The sequence below is a fragment of the Xenopus laevis genome, chromosome 4L (genome assembly GCF_017654675.1).
Source record: "Xenopus laevis strain J_2021 chromosome 4L, Xenopus_laevis_v10.1, whole genome shotgun sequence".
NCBI lineage: Eukaryota > Metazoa > Chordata > Amphibia > Anura > Pipidae > Xenopus > Xenopus laevis.
Genome location: NC_054377.1, coordinates 53,975,703 through 53,999,927, shown reverse-complemented (window position 1 = coordinate 53,999,927; position 24,225 = coordinate 53,975,703). Strand labels below are relative to the sequence as shown.

Here is a 24,225-nt window from a genome sequence, read left to right as displayed (position 1 = left end):
TTATCTGTAATCAGAGTGGACGCTGCAGATGTCAGTACAGAAGGTATTAGCACTACCCTACCAGCTCTCAGCAAAGTCACCTTCCCACCCTGGTATGTCCTGCCTAATGTGACTGAAAATAGTCCTCTTTATGTCCAGGTGAGTTGTCATCTGCACTGCTTTGCTCCATTGTTTCAGGGTGGAATGTGGCATGAGGGATAATTATATTCCCATTTAACATAAATTAAGTTGCCATATGAACCTTAAGAAGGATCGGTCATCTTGTCTGACACATGGAGAATAGTTCATGCAACACTGTTATGGAATCAAGGAGTATATTTCTAAAGATTAAAAAAAGATTAGTTTGTGCTTGCAGTTTCCATGTATCTGAGCAAATTTACATGCAGTGTAATACATCAGATTAGATTTCCTAGCATGCATAGTGAATACAAAATTTATAGCCATTGTACTGATACCATATATAACATATCACAGTCGCCAAGTAAAAATTCCAATAGAAGACTTTAGAGATCTTATAATTAATTATGAATATAGAGCATTTAGTTTTTGGGGAGGCTTAACCTCCATAAATCTTCAATATTCTCCTCCTATGTCATCCACCAACAAAATAAAAATGTAAGAATACTGTATGTGCTATTACAGTCAGTAAAAATGATTATACAATAGCCAATTGTAACCTGCATTTCCCCTTAATGGTACAGTATATTCATAGTATCTGTATTTCAGAACTGTTTTCCTTGCTGTATTAATTACTGGCAATAAATTATTTTACGTTGTTAAACCTTTTAGTTCTGTCTATCCTTTCACTTTCTCTCTTAGCTTCTTGCTTTAACTATAAATCCATTCCTGCATATGAGCCCGACAGTCATTGTGGGACCCATTACTCATATCTTGCTGAGTACAGAAGATTCTAACATGGATGTTGAAAACTTGACGGAAAATATAGAGGTGAGTACTAACACAGCTTTAAATAATATTATGCAAAGTTAGATATGACATCTGAAATCATTTATAAACACACTATCAGGGAATCAGAATCATGATCCCAAGGGACTGACATATGATCCCTTGCTTGTTCCTCTACAGCTATAATGGAAAAAAAATTTGTTTTAGTCTTCCTTGGAGCAAGAATTGTTGGTTTACTAAACTTCCAGGATTACATAACATATTACAGTGAAAAGCAATAGCTGAATATACTTGACAACTAATATGGTGCTCTGGCATCAGTGGAATACTTCAGGGGATATTCATTAGCTAGCTTTATTTTTATGAAATGGGATCCATCCAATATTGAGTTGCCCAACAGTACTATAGCCCCACTTCATCTGCTGGGTGGAGCTTATAGTGAGCTTCTCACAAACCTCATAAATAAGGTCCAACAGAGAGAGATCTAGACAGCTCCACAACCTTACATCCTCTTGGGGAAGGTTATAACTGTCTAAAAAGTCCCCATGTTTCCTTACTAAGCAGTTACTGTGCTAATGTCCACAGTGTGACTGAGTTAAGCAACAAGGTGTATGCCCACAGGACAGCACAATACAGTAATTGCTGTTTATTGTGAAAGGGACAGTAGTGTATGAAACATCACAGGGCCAAAGCTTTGAGCATACTAATAGAAAAGATAAGGACCCAGGAACACTGCAAAAGTGTCACTTTGGAGTAGGCACTCCAATTTAGCCCAGTCCAAAGCTCTTATCCAGTAGGAGAAAATAAATGTTTACTCAGCTTAGAAGTACACAGGTTGGGGGGAAATTAAATTCTGTAGTATAAGTGGAAAGTCTCCACCATAGAGTTGATTGCACTTGCTGTTCTGGTTTTACCCCAGTCGAAGGACTTGTAGGTTCATTTGTCTCTAATAAGATCCTAATGGATGGCTGTGCCTGTGGTAAGGAAATTAAACTGTAAGTTCCAAATACATGGACTAAATTAAGTGACTGAACATACTCGGTCAAGGGCTGCATAATGTGTTGTCAGGATATTAATAATAAGGCATATTCCAGATTGTGTTGTACAGGAATGAAAGTGCCAACCTGGAGATGGATAGAAAAACTCTCACAAAGGATAAGGATTTTAATGTGACTGTTAATGTGACATCAATAAAAGAGTCCATGGTACTGACATTACAACCAGAGGTCAATATCAATCTAACCCTTTACCTTGGCTTCCAAGAACAGAATAACAACAGCTATTTACTTCAAAACATGTCCCTTCCAGACAGTAAGTGATCTTTTCCATTAATCTGCACCACTACTTTAATCTTTTGACATTAATCTGCCACACTATTGGGCTATTTCTATTATATTCTTTATCTAACAATCTCTGAATCTTGCTCATCATTTCTGCCTCACAGGTTCTGCACACTAGCGTTCTGACCGCTTCTCTCCACCTGAGGAATATTATGAGGTGGATAGAAGCTAATCCACTGAAATCAGCGGCTTCCTGTTTTGGCATTTAAGGGCAGAGACACATGGTCAGATTCGGGGAGATTAGTCGCAGGGCAACTAATCTCCCCGAATCTGACCGTGTGTCTCTGCCCTAAAAAGATCAGTCTCCACCTGAGTGTGGTTACACTGAGCCGTATTGAGTGGAAATCAGTTTGAAAAACATGAAAGCAGGCATTTTCCACTCTACTCGGCTCTGTGTAGCCACACAGGCGGACACTACTTTTTAAATGCAGACCCAGGAAGCTGCTGATTTCACTGGATCCGCATCTCTCTGCCTCATTAATATTCCTTAGGTGGAAAGAAGCAGTGAGAACGCTAGTGTGCCCTTGAGGACAAGGAAAAGCAAATTCACTTGGGTTTGCCAATATGTTAAGCACCCACCTGTAAATTTAATTGCTACGTTTTTCCCCAAGTCAAGAAAAAAATGCACTGGCCTGGGGGAAAAAATAGCAAGACACTGCCATCTTTCTTACCTTTCTTAATTGTCTCTTAGTTCACTTAGATGCAATTTCACAATTGAAAAGAATAGAACTGCAAAAGGAGGATTCTTTGGATCCCAGAGACATCATTTTTGGAAGTTTAGATACTGTTTATGTGCCTGTTCTACATAAACCCAACTGAATGAGCTGAAGTCAACATGGGAGTTATATTTACCCCTTACTTATATTGTTCACAGTACCTAAACTATTTAGCAGCAGTGTACAAATGCCTGCATTTCTTTCACATACAATAGCTCCATCTATTGCTTTCATGGCAAATTTAAATGTATAACCTATCCCAGCAGCTAAGTAAAGCAATATTACTGGACTGCATAAGAGTTGGGAAATTTAATTTAGTAGAATATATCTTATTTATTAATTTGACTACACGAGAAGTGGTATATTGGGTATGTAGGAAAAAATGGAGTATCCATATAGTGAAATTTAGTGTTCTGCTTTATATAAATTCACTTCCTCTGTACTCTTTTCACAGATGGCAACTACACCTTGGTTTTGTCTCCCAAGCATTTTAAAAAAGGAATTGGCACCTACTACATTGCTGTTACTGTGTCCAACCAAAGCATATGGACTGAAAGAAATAGCATCTCTTTAGACATAGCCACGTTTGCCACGCAATGCGTTTACTGGGATTATAATCTTGGAAACTGGATTAATCCTGGCTGTCATGTAAGAATAAAAATTGGATATTCATATGGCTGCATTTTCTTGTACATTTCTACTAAATAGGTTATAAATACTTTAAAACCTGTAGGAGCAAAAACTTTAAAAATGAAGTAGGCGGGCTCAAAAGCCACCCATTACTTTTGGTCTAAAATTAAATAGTTGCAGCCTCTACATGAACCTATACTGCAATAAAAAGGAATGATCGCATGGTGACTCAGCACTTGACTGAGTTGTAGAGAAATAAGCATAGAAAAAAAAGATGGATTCTATCTACAGCTAGATTTACTGTAAGTATCCTCATGACAGAAGACAATAACGTTTCCAACAACATAATAAACGGACAGGATAAATCAGTACAGGCTGCTTCCAAGTAGCAGATAAAACTTTATGGTTCCTAACGCCTTATTTCTGTATTTGTAGGTTGGAACTCAAAGCTCATTAGCAAAGACTTACTGTATGTGCAATCACTTGACATTCTTTGGCAGTACTTTTTTTGTTATGCCACATGTTGTGGATTTACGTGACTCTGCAAGGCTCCTAGCCAATGCAGCTCAGAACCCAGTAGGATTGGCACTCCTTGCTACATTGCTGGGACTCTTCCTAATCGTGGTAATATGGGCATGGAGAAAAGATAAAGAAGATGTAAAGAAGGTAAGCAGGGCAATGAGAAATAATGGAAACCAGTAAAGATTAATGTAATATTATATATATATATATATATATATATATATATATATATATAATATATATATTATACACACACACACACATATTATGTTGTATATAACAGACCGTGAGCAAATTATACCCCACATTTGGGTCACCTCCCCAAATATGATATGACGCCAACAGTCTGACGGCAGCAGTCAGGGATCAGTCATTTATCAGAAAATGACTTCCATTTAAAAAATAACAATAATAATGTCCATTTGAATCAAACACAAAGGTAAACACATATGTGAATGAAACAGATTCACTACCCTCACATGACAATGACCAGCTGTGATCCAGTTTTGTCCAACTTTTAAAAGATTTAAAAATATATTGCAAATTCTCACTGTGTTGGATTCAAACTCAGATTTGTGTGAATAACCCTTTGTTTTATTTAAAAAAATTAAATATGTTTCAGGTAAGAGTAGCAGCCCTTCCAGATAATAGTTCTGAATATCACCACAGATATGCCATCAAAGTCTGTACTGGACATCGTATGGGAGCTGGTACAACATCTCAGGTATTTTTCTAGCCTCATGAATATGTATTATACAGTATGTATCCATTGCATACCTATAGAATCTTCACTGCTATTCCTACTCTCTGACATTTGTTTATTATGCTGGTCACAAGAGAAGCCATTTTCTGTTGTTCTGCACCTACAAAACCTTAATATTGTGGCTGCAGCTATTGTAGTAATATATATATATATATATATATATATATATATATATATATATATATATATATATATATATATATATATATATATATATATATATATATATGAAATGAGAAGGAATGAAAGAAAGTAATAAGGAAAGGACGCCATACAGAGATAAGAAGAAACAGAAAAATGGACAGACAAAGAAAATGAAGACAGACACCTGAACATAAAAAGAATCAGAAACCATAAATCAGAAACCATACTGTATCTCAACAGGTTCTACTGACACTTTATGGCTCAGAAGGGCAAAGTGACCCTCACCTCTTGATAGACACTGAGAAGCAAGTGTTCCACTTGGGAGCAGTAGATGTCTTCCTCTTGAAAACACGCTATCTTGGGGAGCTGCACAGTCTCAGATTATGGCACAGTAATTCAAGAAGTAGCCCTAGTTGGTAAGTGCCTTTGGTGTTTGAAAATACATATTGTATATACCAAATAAGTATTTTAAGGTAAATAAATGCATCTGGTGCTACCATAAGCTGAGAAGTAAATGCTACCTAAAAAAATCATTCAATGCAAAGGTTTGTACAGTTGGATTACCAGGAGACTACTATATATAACAGTGGAGGTGGGACTTGACCTCCATTGTGATATATAGTTGTCTCCTAGTAAGAAATCCAACTGTGCAAACCTACACATAAAAGGATTACTTTGGGTGCAACTTGATGTAGGGAAAGACCATATACATAGAGCTCTGTCAAAATTCCGAAATGAGCCCTTATGTAGTCATTTACCTGACGTACAAACCAAACAAACATTGGGGTTGCACAGTTGCATAGTAACCATCAAAGCAAGCTTGCTAGATACATCCAGGCACCCAATCTATAACTTCCTTTCCTCTTTTATGGGAATGCCTAATCCTGGAACCACTGTTCATGACGAAAGAGATTTTCAGAATACATAGAAATGTATGATCCTAATACACCTGACTACTTGAAGTTTACCTATTTCCAGTAACTCCAATCTAGCTGAGGTTTTAGAAATGATAACCAAAGCTCATTTCACATTGCATGAGCATCACTAAAGCTCAGGATGCAGTAATGTAACTGGAGGGGGGCGGGCCCTGGTGCGGGACGTGCAGCCGGCCCCTCGCCCCCCTCCGAACAAGATTATCTGGCCGGAAATCGGACGCTGCGGGCGGAAATTGCCAGTGCGCAAGCTGCCAGAGGGGCCCTGGGAGGTGTGGGCCCTGGCCCAATTTCACCCCCTGCTCCCCCGGTAGTTCCGCCACTGTCAGGATGCACTCTTGTCTGAAATTTAGACAGAGTTGTCTGTAGCGTTTGCATTTCTGAATATGTTTTTGTGCATGCCAAACGTTCTTTAGAAAAATGTTTTCAATAAACTTAATTGTGTATTAGTACTCCGACCCCTCCATAGTCAAAGATCTATAGTTACATACAAGCATCACTAACCTTTACTTTAAACCTCATTGTAGCACCTAAAATATTCATCATTACAAAAACTTAGACGTTTAAATGTAAAATATAAGCATATTAAAAATCACAAAATGGTTCATTTTCATAAAGACACAAGTCAGTGGTTGTATATTTCTTATAACGTACACATTTCAGCAAGTCATGTGACTAAAATGATGTCAATAAGCACCAGTTATAACTAATTCCATCACTAAGTACTATTTATAATACTATAGCTTACGTATTCTAAATTGTGTCTCATCTTGCAGGTATGTACATCGGGTTAATGTCACTGATTTACTGGCCCAGAGAACATGGTATTTCCACTGTGACTCATGGCTGGCTTCTGACTTTGCCGACTGCCAACTGGATCGCATCTTCCCTGCAGTCTCCAGGAGCAATCTAATGTCTCTAAGGTGTGGGATGGTACAGCGTGTTGCCCCTTGTTTCTTTAATTCTTTATCTAATTAGTCTTTGAAAATACAGCACTTACCTCATAACCTGAAAACCTGAGGATGTACTTCTTGTTCAGGAGGATAAGACTATTGTTTATAAAATATATTACAGACATGATTTACCTAATCCAGAAGTGCCCATACCTTACTAACGTGAGGTCTACTTTTACTGATATTGTCCCATTATGATCTACATACATCCGTAAAACATTGTTAGCATTCTGTTCCATGGAAAATAATACTTAAATATTGATTTATGAAAAAATGTATAATGCTACATCGAACTATAAACTATTTCTTATGTTACATAATACATATCTGAATGAAAATGGAATAGGAGGGTGATATAGACAAACCGTTTGTTGACAGTGTCTTGAGATCTACTGATCACCATCCCGATCTACCTTTTGGGCACCCCTGACCTAATCCATGATTGAAGTTGAGTTGCTGCCCACACACTCCTATGCAATTTGGTGGTGAACCAGCTTCCACTTCGATAAATCAGGATTTTGGGCTATGCTGCCAAAAATCCTGTGTTTTTAGAGTCATCCCTAAAATTAAATAATAATAATTATTAATTATAATTTAATGTACCTTGCAGTCAGATACAGTTGACACAAATGACTCTTATGATTTATCTAAACGAAGGTGCATACAGTATAGATTGTTGCCCTCTAGCTGTTATAGAAATACACAGTAGAACTAGGAGTAAACTCTGAGCGGATCGGGAGCATAGTCACAGCTACTGTAACCAGAGGTTTAATCTCAAAAAATAGGTATGATGCTTATTGTGATGGTAGGTACACCTGTGAAGTACCACTGTATTGGTATTGATGTCCTTCCCTTTCCCAGGTATCTGCTCTTCTCCGGCACAGTTGACAAGCTTCTTAAGGACCACTTATGGCTTTCTGTTTGGACTCGTAGTCCTTGGAATCCTTTCACTCGGGTGCAAAGAATTTGTTGCTGTATGAGTCTCCTTTTTCTTAGTCTCCTTATCAACATCATGTTCTGGAAAGGGCAAGGAGATGGCTCTACCCAGACAGGTATACCTCATGCAGGATATTATTTTCTAGGTACACATACAATTGTAAATATATTTTAATTCATTAAAGCTGTTTTCATTTGTGCGAGTTAGAGTGCAGTTTTGTCCCAAGCAAATACATAGTCACCCATAGCTTAAAAACACAAGCATGTACATTTTGTTCAGAAGAATGATATTTACATAATATATTACAGGCATGATTCACTTAATCAGCAACTGTAGCTCATTCTTGTTCAACAAAACAAGTTAATTCCATATAAATACCCTTGATGTTTTTATAACCTTAAAGGTATAGACAGGAACCCCCTTGGTGTATGAGGAGGGCAGTACTAAGATTCACTTATAAAATCTATATACAGTCATATGAAAAATTTTGGGAACCCCTCTTAATTCTTTGGAACCCCCGAATCCTTTGTGAAAGATTTGGCTGATTACCGAACCGAATCCGCATATGCAAATTAGGGGTGGGAAGGGGAAAACATTTTTTGCTTCCTTGTTTTGTGACAAAAAGTCACGCAATTTCCCTCCCAGCCCTTAATTTGCAAAAGGATTTGGCCATATCCGAATCCTGCTGAAAAAGGCCGAATCCTGGCCAAATCCTGAACCGAATCCTGGATTCGGTGCATCCCTAATATTACTTCAATACTTATTTGAGCCTCCTTTTGCAAATTTAACAGCCTCTAGACGCCTCCTATAACCTTTGATGTCTCAAATCATCCCATAGATTTTCAATGATAGTCATGTCGGGGGACTGTGACGGCCATTCCAGAGTATTGTACTTCTCCCTCTGCATAAATGCCTTTGTAGATTTCGAAGTGTGTTTAGGGTCATTGTCTTGTTGGAATATCCAACACCTGTGTAACTACAACTTTGTGACTGATGCTTGAACATTATCCTCAAGAATTTGTTGATATTAGGTTGAATTCATTCGACCCTCAACATTAACAAGGGCCCCAGTCCCTGAACGAGCAATACAGCCCCACGGCATGATGGAACCTCCACCAAATTTGACAATAGGTAGCAGGAGTTTTTCTTGGAGTGCAGTGTATATGTGTAGGCCTACTTTGAAATAAACTAAACACTGAATAGCCTTATTAAATGCTAGTGTTCTCATCTGTTTAATGGGATTTCTGTTTCTGAAGCTCCCTCTTGCCTTGAGTGTGTGTAAGGACCATGATGAATCAACTTTCATGCGGCTCGGTCATGCATGTCACTCCTGGGACATCTATACAGCCCTCGCACCTGCTGGCGGCTTCCTGAGTGTGCGACTGCGATAATCTAACCATTAGCTTACCGTGGTCGCACACTCAAGAAGGTGCAAAGGCTGGACGACGTGACAGGCAAAGCCGCAAGACCGAGCCGCAGCAAGCAGGATGAAGAGCCGTGTGAGGCTCCGGAGCCGCGGGTTGCCTACCCCTGCCCTAAACTATGATACTAAACAATATTTGTTTTCAGATCTTTTGAGAGTTGCTTTGAGGATCCCATGCTGTCATTCTTCAGAAGATAGTCAAACAGAAGCACAAATTGCATTTGGCCACCTTAACCCTTTAAGTGCCACAGAACGTAGAATCTACGTTCTGTGGATCAAAGGACCAAAGTGCCACAGATCGTAGATTCTACGTTCTGCAGCACTTCCGGGTTTGCGAGGGGAGGAGCGGCTGTTAGAGCCGCTCGCTCCGCTCCTTCACGATCCCCTGCCCCTAGGCAACGAGCAGAGCAGGGGATCGAGTGGCCCCTGGGGCGCGATCGCCCAGGGGCCCAAAAACAGCAGCAGGCACGTGTTACTTACGTGTCCTGCTGCTGCAGCCTACACCGCGCCGGAGATCTCCGCCCCCACAGCACAGGGACACAGATGACGTCGCAGATCTCTTCCAGAGGCTCTTCCTGATCGTCTGCAACAGTCTCCAGCGACTTTTTCAGGTTAGTGCAACAATTACACACACAAACACACCAACACACACTTATTACAGTAATACACACTTAGATTCACACTTACACACACTTACACATACATTTTTGGGGATTGGGGGGGTCACTTACACTCACTGCACTTACACGCACGTGCACACGCACACACGCGCACATAACATGTAATTTACCATTTGTACACACGCACACGCACATACATGGCATTGTGGCTTTTTTTTTTTTTTCTTATCGCATCGTTTCTTTTTTTGGCTGAAAAAAATGTTTTATTGCCATTACGAATAGCGTATTCGCTAACCGTACTGTGCAATACCTTTTGTATGTTATTTCGGTGATTATATTGCAATTTTGGGTATTTTGGTGCATTTTTAGCCATTTTATTGAATTTTTAGCCATTTTATTGCATTTTCAGCTCTGCGTATGTTGTGTTCACTTGTTTCTAGCCGTATAACCTGTTTGGCCCAGCTAAAATATTCAAACTGTGATTCTGACGGCCGATAACACTAGTCTGGAAAAAAAAACATTGATTTTTGTGGTTTTATTGGATTTTTTTTGCATTTCACTCTTTACTGCCTTATTTTGTTTTGCCTTGTAAATTTTTTCTACTATATATCCATTTGGGGGTCTCTGTGCGCCACATAGTTTGGTATATCTATGCATACTGGGCATCAAAGTGTTCAGTAGACCCCTGGCGTTCATATTTAGGATGTTTTATGCTGATAAGTTACGAAATGTGTGGCATATAATGGGGTAGAATTGAAGCTTTGTGACGATTTTCAGAAATTTGATAAAAACCGTTACGTTCAGCATTGCTTTGCAGTTTGGCAGTTTGCAGTAGAAACACTTATTTACCCATATTGGATTCGGCAGAATGTGTACTTTCTGAAAATATATGGTTTTCTGGGGTCTCTGTACTGTTAGGGGGGTCTAATGTCGCATAATACACACACCAGGTGCTCATATTGCAGCAGCTAGCGCGTCAGCCGTGAAAATGTATATACACTATTGTCATTTGGGGGTCTCTGTGCGCCACATAGTTTGGTATATCTATGCATATTGGGCATCAAAGTGTTCAGTAGACCCCTGGCGTTCATATTTAGGATGTTTTATGCTGATACGTCACGAAATGTGTGGCATATAATGGGGTAAAATTCAAGCTTTCTGACGATTTTCAGAAATTTGATAAAAACCGTTATGTTCAGCATTGCTTTGCAGTTTGGCAGTTTGCAGTAGAAACACTTATTTACCCATATTGGATTCGTCAGAATGTGTACTTTCTGAAAATATATGGTTTTTTGGGGTCTCTGTACTGTTAGGGGGGTCTAATGTCGCATAATACACACACCAGGTGCTCATATTGCAGCAGCCAGCGCGTCAGCCGTGAAAATGTATATACACTATTGTCATTTGGGGGTCTCTGTGCGCCACATAGTTTGGTATATCTATGCATACTGGGCATCAAAGTGTTCAGTAGACCCCTGGCGTTCATATTTAGGATGTTTTATGCTGATAAGTTACGAAATGTGTGGCATATAATGGGGTAGAATTCAAGCTTTGTGACGATTTTCCGAAATTTGATAAAAACCGTTATGTTCAGCATTGCTTTGCAGTTTTGCAGTTTGCAGTAGAAACACTTATTTACCCATATTGGATTCGTCAGAATGTGTACTTTCTGAAAATATATGGTTTTCTGGGGTCTCTGTACTGTTAGGGGGGTCTAATGTCGCATAATACACACACCAGGTGCTCATATTGCAGCAGCCAGCGCGCCAGCCGTGAAAATGTATATACACTATTGTCATTTGGGGGTCTCTGTGCGCCACATAGTTTGGTATATCTATGCATATTGGGCATCAAAGTGTTCAGTAGACCCCTGGCGTTCATATTTAGGATGTTTTATGCTGATAAGTTACGAAATGTGTGGCATATAATGGGGTAGAATTCAAGCTTTGTGACGATTTTCTGAAATTTGATAAAAACTGTTATTTTCAGCATTGCTTTGCAGTTTGGCAGTTTGCAGTAGAAACACTTATTTACCCATATTGGATTCGTCAGAATGTGTACTTTCTGAAAATATATGGTTTTCTGGGGTCTCTGTACTGTTAGGTGGTCTAATGTCGCATAATACACACACCAGGTGGTTATATTGAAGCAGCAAGCGCGTCAACCGTGAAAATGTCTATACATATTGTCATTTGGGGGTCTCTGTGCGCCACAAAGTTTGGTATATCTATGCACATTGGGCATCAAACTGTTTAGTAGACCCCTATGTTTATATTTAGGATGCTTTATGCTGGTAATGATACATGGACAATACGATGCTGGAAAGTTGAAGCTTTGAGGCAATTTCCAGATATTTCACCAAAACCGCCAAATTTGGCAAAGCCTTGCGACTCAGTAGTTTGGAGCAGAAAGGCATGGGTACCCATTTTAGATTCAGTAGAATGTGTACTTTCCAAAACTATATGGGTTTTGGGGGGCAAACATATATTTCTGTGTTTTTACCCCACAAAAATGCAGTCAATGTGTTGATTTTTCATTAGCTGAAGTTACCCACGGAACTGTTTGTATGCGCTAACTTCATTTTGGGGCCTCTAAATGCCAGATACTTTGGTAAACTTATGAACAATGGCCACCAAAATGTTCAGAGGAACCCTGGCAATCATATTTAGGGTGCTTTTTCTTAGTACGTAATGATACATGGGTGATATAGTGCTGGGAAGTTGAAGCTTTGAGGCAATTTTCAGATATTTCACCAAAACTGACAACTTTGGGAAAGCCTTGCGACTCAGTAGTTTGGAGCAGAAAGGCATGGGTACCCATTTTAGATTCAGTAGAATGTGTACTTTCCAAAAATATATGGGTTTGGGGGGTAAACATATATTTCTGTGTTTTTACCCCACAAAAATGCAGTCAATGTGTTGATTTCTCATTAGATGAAGTTACCTACAGGACTATTTGTCTGCGCTAACTTCATTTTGAGGCCTCTAAATGCCAGATACTTTGGTAAACCTATGAACAATGGCCACCAAACTCTTTGGAGGAACCCTGGCAATCATATTTAGGGTGCTTTTTCTTGGTGCGTAACGATACATGGGTGATATGGTGCTGAGAAGTTGAAGCTTTGAGGCAATTTTCAGATATTTCACCAAAACCGACAATTGTGGGAAAGCCTTGCAACTCAGTAGTTTGGAGCAGAAAGGCATGGGTACCCATTTTAGATTCGGTAGAATGTGTACTTTCCAAAAATATATTGGTTTGGGGGGTAAACATATATTTCTGTGTTTTTACCCCACAAAAATGCAGTCAATGTGTTGATTTTTCATTAGCTGAAGTTACCCACGGGACTGTTTGTATGCGCTAACTTCATTTTGGGGCCTCTAAATGCCAGATACTTTGGTAAACCTATGAACAATGGCCACCAAACTGTTTGGAGGAACCCTGGCAATCATATTTAGGGTGCTTTTTCTTGGTGCGTAACGATACATGGGTGATATGGTACTGAGAAGTTGAAGCTTTGAGGCAATTTTCAGATATTTCACCAAAACCGACAATTGTGGAAAGCCTTGCGACTCAGTAGTTTGGAGCAGAAAGGCATGGGTACCCATTTTAGATTCGGTAGAATGTGTACTTTCCAAAAATATATGGGTTTTGGGGGTAAACATATATTTTTGTGTTTTTACCCCACAATAATGCAGTCAATGTGTTGATTTTTCATTAGCTGAAGTTACCCACGGGACTGTTTGTATGCGCTAACTTCATTTTGGGGCCTCTAAATGCCAGATACTTTGGTAAACCTATGAACAATGGCCACCAAACTGTTTGGAGGAACCCTGGCAATCATATTTAGGGTGCTTTTTCTTGGTGCATAACGATACATGGGTGATATGGTGCTGAGAAGTTGAAGGTTTGAGGCAATTTTCACATATTTCACCAAAACCGACAATTGTGGGAAAGCCTTGCGACTCAGTAGTTTGGAGCAGAAAGGCATGGGTACCCATTTTAGATTCGGTAGAATGTGTACTTTCCAAAAATATATGGGTTTTGGGGGTAAACATATATTTCTGTGTTTTTACCCCACAAAAATGCAGTCAATGTGTTGATTTTTCATTAGCTGAAGTTACCCACGGGACTGTTTGTATGCGCTAACTTCATTTTGGGGCCTCTAAATGCCAGATACTTTGGTAAACCTATGAACAATGGCCACCAAAATGTTCAGAGGAACCATGGCAATCATATTTAGGGTGCTTTTTCTTAGTGCATAATGATACATGGGTGATATGGTGCTGGGAAGTTGAAGGTTTGAGGCAATTTTCACATATTTCACCAAAACCGACAATTTTGGGAAAGCCTTGCGACTCAGTAGTTTGGAGCAGAAAGGCATGGGTACCCATTTTAGATTCGGTAGAATGTGTACTTTCCAAAAATATATGGGTTTGGGGGGTAAACATATATTTCTGTGTTTTTACCCAAAAAAAATGCAGTCAATGTGTTGATTTCTCAGTAGCTGAAGTAAAGTCCTGATCAATTTGGATGTGCTAACTTCATATTGGTGTCTCTAAATTCCAGATACTTTGGTAAACCTATGCATAATGGGTATCAAACTGTTCAGTGGACCCCTGGCAATCATATTTCAGGTGCTTTTTCTTGGTACCTAATATAGTTTGGGATATGCGGAGCAGCAAAATAAAACCTTTGAAATGATTTTTCAGAATTTTGAATTTTTTTTTGAAGAACTGCTATGTTCAGACAAGCTTTTATGTTTGGTAGTTGGGAGTAGAGAGACATAGTTACCCATTTTGTAATCGGCAGAATGTGTACTTTTCAAAAATGTATGGTTTTCTGGGGTAAACCTATGGTTTCAGGAGTTTTTGCCTTGAAATCTAAAGCATGCCGTTTTCTGCCTTAGTGCTTTCAAAATTCGGCAATATACTGCCGGGAGTTTTTGAGGTACAGAAGTCCTAAATCTCCCTAAAACTATACATATCTGGTATTGGCACGTTCAAGAGACATAAGGCTTTCCAAATCAGTTGGATTTTCATCCGTAAAATGAAATATTTTTCTGGTATAAATTGATATACGAAGAAAAATGGTAATTTTTCTTTTTTTTTTGGTATTTAGCACTATAAATTTTTTTGCACAGGTGGAAATACATGAAAACTCAGGCAGATTTAGAAAGCTCAGTTTCTACCGAAAAAAACAATGTATAGTTTTCCTAGGTAAACTATAGGTTTCCCCTCAGAAAATGCCCCTAAAGTGAGAGAGCACAAAATGTTTCAAAAACGGCTGGCATTTCGCGTAACCAAAATGTGAAATTCTGCTGGCACTTAAAGGGTTAAATACCATATCTCATGATTGGACACACCTGCCTATGAAGTTCAAGGCTTAACAAACTAATCCAACCAATTTGGCGTTGCCAGTAATCAGTATTGAACAGTTACATGCATTCAAATTAGCTCAATTACAAGGGTACCCAGATTTTTGCACAGCCAGTTTTTCCACATTTGATTTAACTTCATACAACTGAACACTGCTTCACTAAAAATCTTTGTTCAGAAAACACCCAGTACTCAGATGTTCCTGGGAAATAAAAGACATACCGCTGTTATCTTTTTTGTTGAAAGTGGAGTAAATTATTATGCAGGCGGAGAGTGGTTCCCAAAATTTTTCATATGACTGTAACATTCAACAAAGGGTTGTGAGTGCAAGAACTATTGCAGCATTTATAGATGGAACAAAATAATACAAAAACTTCAAAAGCGGGGTTGTTCACCTTTAACTTTTAGTTATGATGTAGAATGTGACAATATGACAATTTGTATTTGATTTTCACTTTTAATTATTCAGCAGCTCTCCAGTTTGCAATTTCAGCAGTCTGCTTGCTAGGGTCCAAATTATCCTAGCAACCACGCATTGATTTGAATAAGAGAATGGAATATGAATAGTTCCTATGGTCTGGGTGGAGATACCAAAAATTCTTTCTATTCTATACACTTTCCCAATAACAGGGATAAAAGACCATGTCTGTGTTATGCTGCCTACAGGGCTAAATGGAGCAAATACTTTATCTTGGTAATCTGTACAAATGTTATTCTTCTCTTTCTTTAGGGCAGTTTCCCATTAATGAGATCAAGATCAGTGTCCAGTCTTCTTTTATTTTGGCAGTAGTGAATATCATCATTGTGCAGATGTTTCAGCTTATCCAAAAGCAAGTGACAAAGGTGAAGCTTCCCTCAAGTAAACTCCGTGTTGCTCCTTCACCATATCCTCCAGCCAAAGTTGATGCAAAAGAACAGTTAATCATGGTAAGTAACACGTAGTTACATGGCTCAAGCATATTACTACCTTTTTACCAAAAGATAAATTACATATGCAACTGCCATATAAAATAATTATATACGGTATATTTTATCTTTAAAGGGGTGATTTACCTTTAAGTGATCTTTTAGTATGTTATAGAATGGTCAATTCTAAGCAACTTAGTCTTCTTTATGTATTTATTTTTATACTATTTACAAAAGTATTTGTCTTCTTCTTCTGACTCTTTCCAGCTTTTTACTTAAATGGGAGTATGACAACATCTAAAAAACAAATGCTCTGTAAGGTAAGGCTCAGGCCATCTCATATTCATATTCCAGTCTCTCATACAAAGCAATGCATAGTTGCTAGGGTAATTTGGACCCTAGCAACTGAATTGCTGAAATTGCAAACTGGAGAGCTGCTGAGTAAAAAGCTAAATAACTCACAAACGGCAACTAATAAATTAGGAAAACCAATTGCAAATTGTCTCAGATTATCACTCTCTATATCATACTAAAAGTTAACTTAAAGGTGAACAACCCCTTTAACTGATTTATTTCTTAGTTCTACTTTCCTTTTTATCAGGACGTTGGCACACTTGTCGATTTTCTACATAAATATGTAATTCAAGTACTGGGTGAGACTCCAATTATCCCTGTGGCATCAAAAAGTGAACCAATCCTCCAGAACATAGAGTCCCTTTCATACCTGGTACAGTCTTATATTTGTGTCCAAGGACCAAACCAGGAAAATCTCACACGCAGGAATGGTAAGCAAAACATTTTTTTTTATATAAAAAAAACAAAATCAGAAAATGTAATAGTTTGCATAATTTGTAAACTGATGAGTGTGTTAGGGTCAAAATAATAAAGGTGCTAATTTTTGACAGTGATGACAGCTCACCAGTGTCACTTCCTCCACTATCTGCACCAAACGTTGACCAAGATTCAGCTTCAGGTCTCCTCTTTGGATTTGACTTACGTCAATTCACCAATCCATTACATACATGCAACCAATGTACTATATGAATTGAGGGATCAACTCCAAACTCAACACTTCTCTAATTCACCCCTTCCAAGCAGGTATCTCATCATCCTTGCCTGTGTTTATGTCCTCTTCTGGAATAAGCTCTTTCTTGTAACTGTTCTAACATTAAATGATTTCTAATAAAAATTACAAACTTTTATATCTAGTGTGACCACCAGTTTTCCAGTCCCTGTGGCAAAGAAAACCTTGTCCAGTCGATTGCCCAAGTTCTTGCCATACGTGTGTTGGTTTGTACTTCTTGCAATCAGCTCCTTCTCTGCTTATTATATGACACTTGTGAGCCTGGATATGACACGGGAAAAGGCCACCAGCTGGCTGATTTCCATGCTTCTGTCGCTTTTTCAAAGCCTCTTTGTACTTCCACCAGTCAAGGTAGAGTATCTTGGAGTAAATGTGAATAATGAAACTCATCCTTGAAAATTCAAATGTCTTGGAAAGCAATTATGGATATAATAAGCTCATAAAAGTAGCAGAAACTTAATCCAAACTTAATTATCCCTACCAGAGCTACATCAGACATCTTACTGCCACCTAACATAAAAGGATTATGATTATTAAGAGCCTTTTCTTTCAATATGAAAATAATGTGCAATTATGCCTATTGACTCAGGGGAACCATAGAGTGGAAATAGCTCCAGGGTTCTTCCAGCAGCTTGTGTCAGTTGGCACAGCGAACTTGCATCTATATTTAAAATATTTGAATATGGGCTTTGGTCACATTGCCTCATATTACATATTTGCCCATTGACTGATTTTCTTCTTTTATAAAACAGGCATTTATCCAGACAGTGTTTATGTTTCGTGTGCTAAGAAGAAGCAATATGGATGATGCTGCCGAGGAACAACAGTTACATGGGATTCTGTCTTTGTTTGGTAAGTATGCTGACCTTTACATATACATTTTATGATGTAATGCAGAATATCATATTAGTATGATACTGTATGCTGTCATTCCAATTCCTGGTACTAGGCTGTGCCCTAGTTTGGCTGACTTCTGCTTCAGGTAACATCAGATCCCATAAACTTACAACAAGGATGTTGTGGGCTGAAACAGAACTCTTGTTATTTTCTATTTTGTTTTCTTCGTTACCACTGTGCTACACACATAAAAAATTTTTAAAAAAATCTTCAGATATACTCTTGCCATAAAACAAGACTTGGAACAGACTGAACAATTATAATTTTCAACATTCAAAACCCCACATACATAACAGGCATTTCACATTTACATTCTCATATACTTTACTTTTCCACATTACAAAATCTTTACCCGTCTTTATTATGTACTAATGCTACAATTACAATTGCAGTCTTTAGATGTGCAATTCCTTTCATAGACTCAAACTTCGCCAAACGAGCGGATCTTTCCCCGATATGCCACTAAACAGCATGGCTATATCGGGGGTAATTTGAACGTTCGGCCGTATGGCCGAACAATCGAATTACGATGCGCTAAGGGGCTCCGACGGGTCGGTCGGGTAAAAATCAAACCTTCCCGATCGATATCGTGGCCAGATATTGATCGGGAAGACCCGTCGGAAGCCCCCATACACGGGCAGATAAGCTGTCAAATAGGTCCAAATGACCAATATCGGCAGCTTTATCTGCCCGTGTATGGCCACCTTAAGGCTTGGGCTCCTTGTGTATTAACTGTAGGCAACTGTAAGTAGTTGACCACAACTAAATGCATCTAATGATTTCATAATCAAGTTCTCCTGCAAATCATTCCATACCAGTTGGAGATTGCCCGTTTTCTGTTTTTCATCAGTCTAATTTAACATTTACAGTATTCAAGGACAACCAACCCAGTGGGGAGCCTGTATAGTTTTCTGGGTGCTGTGTACTTTTCTACTAGCTGGTAGAGCACCTGAACCCTGGAGAGTAACCAAACAGAAAAACTGTAGAGGTTAGAACGAGGAGGGCTAAAAGGAGCCAAAAAGCCCTTCATGCTACAAGAAATGAAATGAAAACCTTCTAAAAGCAGAATATATGACTCATTCTACATACATAGTATTGTCTTAAACATTTATATGTCTTTTATGGCTCGTGTCTTTTTACCTATAAAACATGTGTGTTAGTTCCTCCAGTCTAAAAAAGGCAAAATGGACGGCACTTTGGTTAAAAATTTATTGCAGTGTACTGCGGATACGAAAAAACCTAAAGCGTTTTGGGAACAGATCCCTTAATCAAAGGCTATAATCCGTTACTAGGCATATTTTTAATTACATTTCAGGGCCCTATTTATCAGAGTAAAAACAAATTTGGTATCATTACATCTGCCACTTTCTGGGTTATAGATGTCTGTAAAATGTAATTTGGGAGGGCATCATTTTGGCCTGTTACATAGGCCAATAAAATGTCATCTCTGACAGCAGTTACCACGATGGCAGACTATATAAGCTCATGTTGGATGTTCACTTGACATTTGACAACTGAGAGTATCTTGGATCTCTTTTAACCATAGATGGGAGACACCATATATGGTGGTAGTGGGGAATTCAAATTCTAGCATTATTTGACAATTATTTGACATTATATGTGGATAAAATTACAATAAGACAAATATATATATGATAATATATATTGGTCTGAACCATTTGGTTTATTTCATGGTCATTCTCAATTTCTTTAAGAGGCTTAATAATGGAAGAATAGAGTATAATATGTAGAGATAAAAGAGAAGGAGAATAAAGAGGTTGAGTTAAAGGATAATAGTTTGGAAAGTGGGCCCATGTTCTAAGGTTTTCTGGTGGGCCCCTGGCATCCCAGTCCAACACTGCTCCTCCTCCTTTTGTTTTTTGCCATATTGTCTTCTAAAAAAGTTTTTTTTGCAGCAAGTCACCCAGATTGGGAACTCTCGGGCTGCAGGGATCCACAGAATCCTTTGTACTGCGCACCTGCTAATAAGGCTATAACAAGTCTGAAGAGGCAGAAACTGATGGAGACGAGGCTTTACAGGCTAATCCTGGAGATTGCTGGTACACAAGTTTGTATATATTACCCGTTTGATTCTCCTTATAAGTGATCATTAATCTATGCATTACAATAGAAATAAAAATAAGATGAAATCTGTATTAGTATTATCTCTTCTGTAATAGATTTGACATTTAATGATAACAAAAAAATGTTAAAGTTGAAGTTGTAAAATAGAAAGTCACCAAAATTTCAAATCATGAAATGAATTTACGTATGATATTCTGTGTGTGTATGGTGTGAAACGAGCCAACCGATATCGGTGCAAGTCTTGGATATTGGTCGGCTTGTCGATTGCCCATTGTTAGTGCTGAATCGTCAGATACAGGTAGAATTCTGTTGTTTCTACCTGTATATCTGACGATTCAGCTCTACACGTGTGTATTGAAACAAACTATATTTCTTGGAAAGAAAGATTTCATAGAAAGATCGTAATTGTTACTTCTATGGCCATCTTAACTTGTAGGTGAATATTCAAATTTAATTGCTGATTTGTTGCTATGGGTTCCATCACCGGTGATGTTTGTCTCCATTGTTAATAAATACGCCCCATAATGTACAGGTTTCTCCCAGCAAGCCCCAGGCTTTATAAGCACTTGTTATAATCTGACACTGATCTCAAGTTTTGTGGAAACTGCTACTTAAAATGTTTGTTACATATGAAATCGGTTACTAAGGGGCCGATCGAATTTCTATTTTTTCCACAAATCTCTAAAAATTCGCAGTTTTCTTATTTTAATGAAAAAAATTCAAAAAATTCAAGATTTATTATGTGTAAAAACCATAAAAAACTTTAATACAAAACTTTGCCAGGTAAAAGTTGTTAATGTGCTATAGAAGTCAGTGGGAGCTGTGCTGATCAAATTGGACCATTTTTAATCAATTTGGACTTTTCGCTATGAATTATGCGAATATAGTCTGACTTTTTAGACGTTTTAGAGGTATTTGAGGTTTTTTTCCAGATCGGTCAGCGTTATTTTCCATTCGTACTTATATTAATCTAATAAATTTCATGACCTTTATGGTTTTAGAGAAAGTGAATTTAGTCGTGGTTTCAAAAACCTCTAAAATCAGGGGCGAAACAGAGCACGCCGGGACCCCCTGCCAGAAAAAAATTCAGAGGGCCTGGTACGCATAGGTGCTCCTGCTTACGCCTGTCTGTGGAGGGCTGTATGCTCAATTAAAAGAAGAAGAAAGCGGCAGGGAGGTAAATTTGAACCACTAAATTAAGATCTTTTAATAACTAGGCCTCCACATATTAGTAGTGACAACTCCAAGCTGCTCTACTTTGTCTCATGTAGTCTTCCTTTATAAGCATCTTCTTTGTCCATTTGCCTTTCCAGTTCATGTAGTTTTTCTCGTTATGACGATGATCATGGCTTATGCAAACAAAAGCCCTAACGAATACAACTTAAACAATGCCATTTCCCAGAGCTTCTCCGGCACATTTCTCCAGTCTGGAAACATTGAAGACTTTTACAGCTCAACAAGTAATAGTCTTCTGCCAAAACTTTACAGCCAGTACACAGGTGGGTATTTACCAGAGAAGAAATCTTCAGAGACAGTTTGAGCTCCACTAAAGCAAATATTCCTTTGTTGTGGCAAACTAGGTTGTATACCATAATTTTGAAAGGCCTCATCAGATTAGGTGATGTTAGTCTTGCCCTCTAGCAGTGCCTTATGAAGGTCTTTGGTCTTAGTCCATCTCTGTTTGTCAGAAATATTTTCATTTTGTGTATGTATTCATTGTGTATGTGAAACATGGAGTTCCTTCGTGCATCAACAGATTTTACAAGAGTCTGACCTAATCATATGATCAGTAAATGCTTCTTTATATCTTTCCAGTTTATTTATATCTTTGTGACCTCACAAACAGTGCAGTTCACAGAGTTTCAGACATTCTTCAGAACAAACCAGACTAGATATAATATAGTAGGTGAAGTACTAAGATCTATTGTCAGTATAGGTATTTTTGTATTAGTAGTGTAGTTTTCAGAAGGTAAAATGTGAAAGTACATTTTTAAAAAATCTCTTTTCATTCTTTAAGGATTCATCACAGATGGGAATTGCTTTCTCCTGGGCAGCCCCAGGATCCGTCAGCTGAGGAGAGCTTTTGAAAGTGCAAATGGCCAGAGTCAATACAACAAAGAAGAAACAGGAAATTATAAAGCAGGATGGGTTCCGCTTGGTAAAAATGACACCCCTGATTGCGAGTGGAAATACTACACAGAGAAGGAGTTGGTAGGATACCCTATCTGGGGACAACTTGGATGGTATTCTGGAGGAGGATTTGTGGTAGAATTAGGAAAGAACATAAGTTATGCATCTAGGTAAGGGAACAGATAAATCAGCAAACATGATTTAAATGGAAAAACATACCATCAATATATTGTGACTGAGCAGCAAATCGTATTTCAGTGGCTCTTAAAGGAAAACTATACCCCCCAAACAATGTAGGTCTCTATAAAAAGATATTGCATAAAACAGCTCATATGTAAAACCCTGCTTCATGTAAATAAACCATTTTCATAATAATATACTTTTCTAGTAGTATGTGCCATTGGGTAATCATAAATAGAAAATTGCCATTTTAAAAAATAAGGGCCGCCCCCTGGGATCGTAGGATTCACTGTACTCACAACCATACCAACAAACCATACATGTTAGGTCACATGAGCCAATTAACAGACAGAGTTGTATCTTATGCTTCCACACTTCTTCCTGTTACAGTTAGAGTTGTAGTATTTCTGGTCAGGTGATCTCTGAGACAGCACACAGACCATCATAAAATGGTGGCTCAAGGCAAGAGATGTAAAAGGGCAATATTTACTTAAATATATATTCCAGTTTGGTAAGATTCTTTAAGATGCCACTTAATATGATATGAACTATCTGTTGCTTAAGTGTTCATTGTGGGGTATAGTTTTCCTTTAAATTCTGTTCTAACCACAACCAAAATGTCAAAGTACAGAAAACCCAACAGGTCTCGAAAAAAAAGTTTTATTCAGATTAGAATCCCAATGTTTCGTTCACTGACTGTGACCATTCTCTACACAACAAATATCTATGTCTATGCATATATATATATATACTTTTTAGAAAGATAGGATGCTCCAATTAGTGATGTGTAGGCCGGCCTGAAGCCTGTGGGACCCGCAGGTTTACGGCAGGCCGCGGGAGGGGTGGAAGCATGCTAAAGTTCAGCCCGAATCCACCTGCAGCCAATTAACATTGTTCAGAAGTCAGCCTTACAGGGCCTCGTTTCTGCCTCCATGTGTGGCTTTTTATACACGTATGCCTGCATGCCCCATCCCTTCCATGACGAGGGGGGGCAGCCACTGGTCTATGAATAGGGAAGCACACCATGTTAGGGTTGGGTGCTGAAGGGCCTCACATCACTAGCTCCATGCCTTGTGCCAATTTCTAAAGCTGCTTACCAGGCTTTCCATTTATTCCAACTATCTTTGGAGTATGAGTATGGATATTTAATTCACTGCCTCCATCTAATGCCTTTAGCATGCACCCCAGTGCTATTTAGGCACAGTAGTGGACATAATAGACAAAGTGTGGCAATGCACATACAGATGTCGTTGAATAACCTTTTGTTCAGTATACAGTAGATATATACCATTAACATAAATTCTGCTGTCTTGGAGATATGATCATTTGGTTGCAGAGTGGCCATGTATGTAAAGACGCCAGTTGAGAACCAGTCAGCAATAAACCTTGTTGACACTATACTTGTAATTGCTTATCATATGCCACTATTGTACAATCATTATTGGCAGACTGACTATAAATGAATGGATAGCATTTGTTTAAGCCAAACTAACAGAAATCATATCACGATTGTTCGCTCAATACACATGAATAGGTATCTATACCTGCATACTTTATGCAACACGAAGTTTGTGCTAACACAATAAGCACAGCTACTGACTCTCATGCTGGGTCGAAAATCCAGCATTCCATGGGGCAAAAACTGAGCATAAAATTATTAAAGTCCAAGTAGAGTTTTTAGA

General features: G+C 38.4%; 1 protein-coding gene across 1 annotated transcript in view; it reads left to right on the top strand.

The window, feature by feature from the left end:
• The window catches only part of LOC108714058 (polycystic kidney disease protein 1-like 3), a 45,166-nt gene that overhangs the window by 10,787 nt on the left and 10,154 nt on the right, over window positions 1-24,225 (top strand). Inside the window, exons 8-24 of the mRNA XM_041590179.1 lie at window positions 15-138; window positions 820-948; window positions 2,001-2,217; window positions 3,417-3,610; window positions 4,028-4,258; window positions 4,737-4,838; window positions 5,262-5,437; window positions 6,730-6,876; window positions 7,768-7,958; window positions 15,992-16,188; window positions 16,769-16,952; window positions 17,073-17,265; window positions 17,377-17,602; window positions 18,004-18,103; window positions 20,065-20,208; window positions 21,547-21,732; window positions 22,251-22,533. Coding sequence (XP_041446113.1) covers window positions 15-138; window positions 820-948; window positions 2,001-2,217; window positions 3,417-3,610; window positions 4,028-4,258; window positions 4,737-4,838; window positions 5,262-5,437; window positions 6,730-6,876; window positions 7,768-7,958; window positions 15,992-16,188; window positions 16,769-16,952; window positions 17,073-17,265; window positions 17,377-17,602; window positions 18,004-18,103; window positions 20,065-20,208; window positions 21,547-21,732; window positions 22,251-22,533 — 3,024 coding nt within the window. The remainder of the gene's footprint in view (window positions 1-14; window positions 139-819; window positions 949-2,000; window positions 2,218-3,416; window positions 3,611-4,027; window positions 4,259-4,736; window positions 4,839-5,261; window positions 5,438-6,729; window positions 6,877-7,767; window positions 7,959-15,991; window positions 16,189-16,768; window positions 16,953-17,072; window positions 17,266-17,376; window positions 17,603-18,003; window positions 18,104-20,064; window positions 20,209-21,546; window positions 21,733-22,250; window positions 22,534-24,225) is intronic.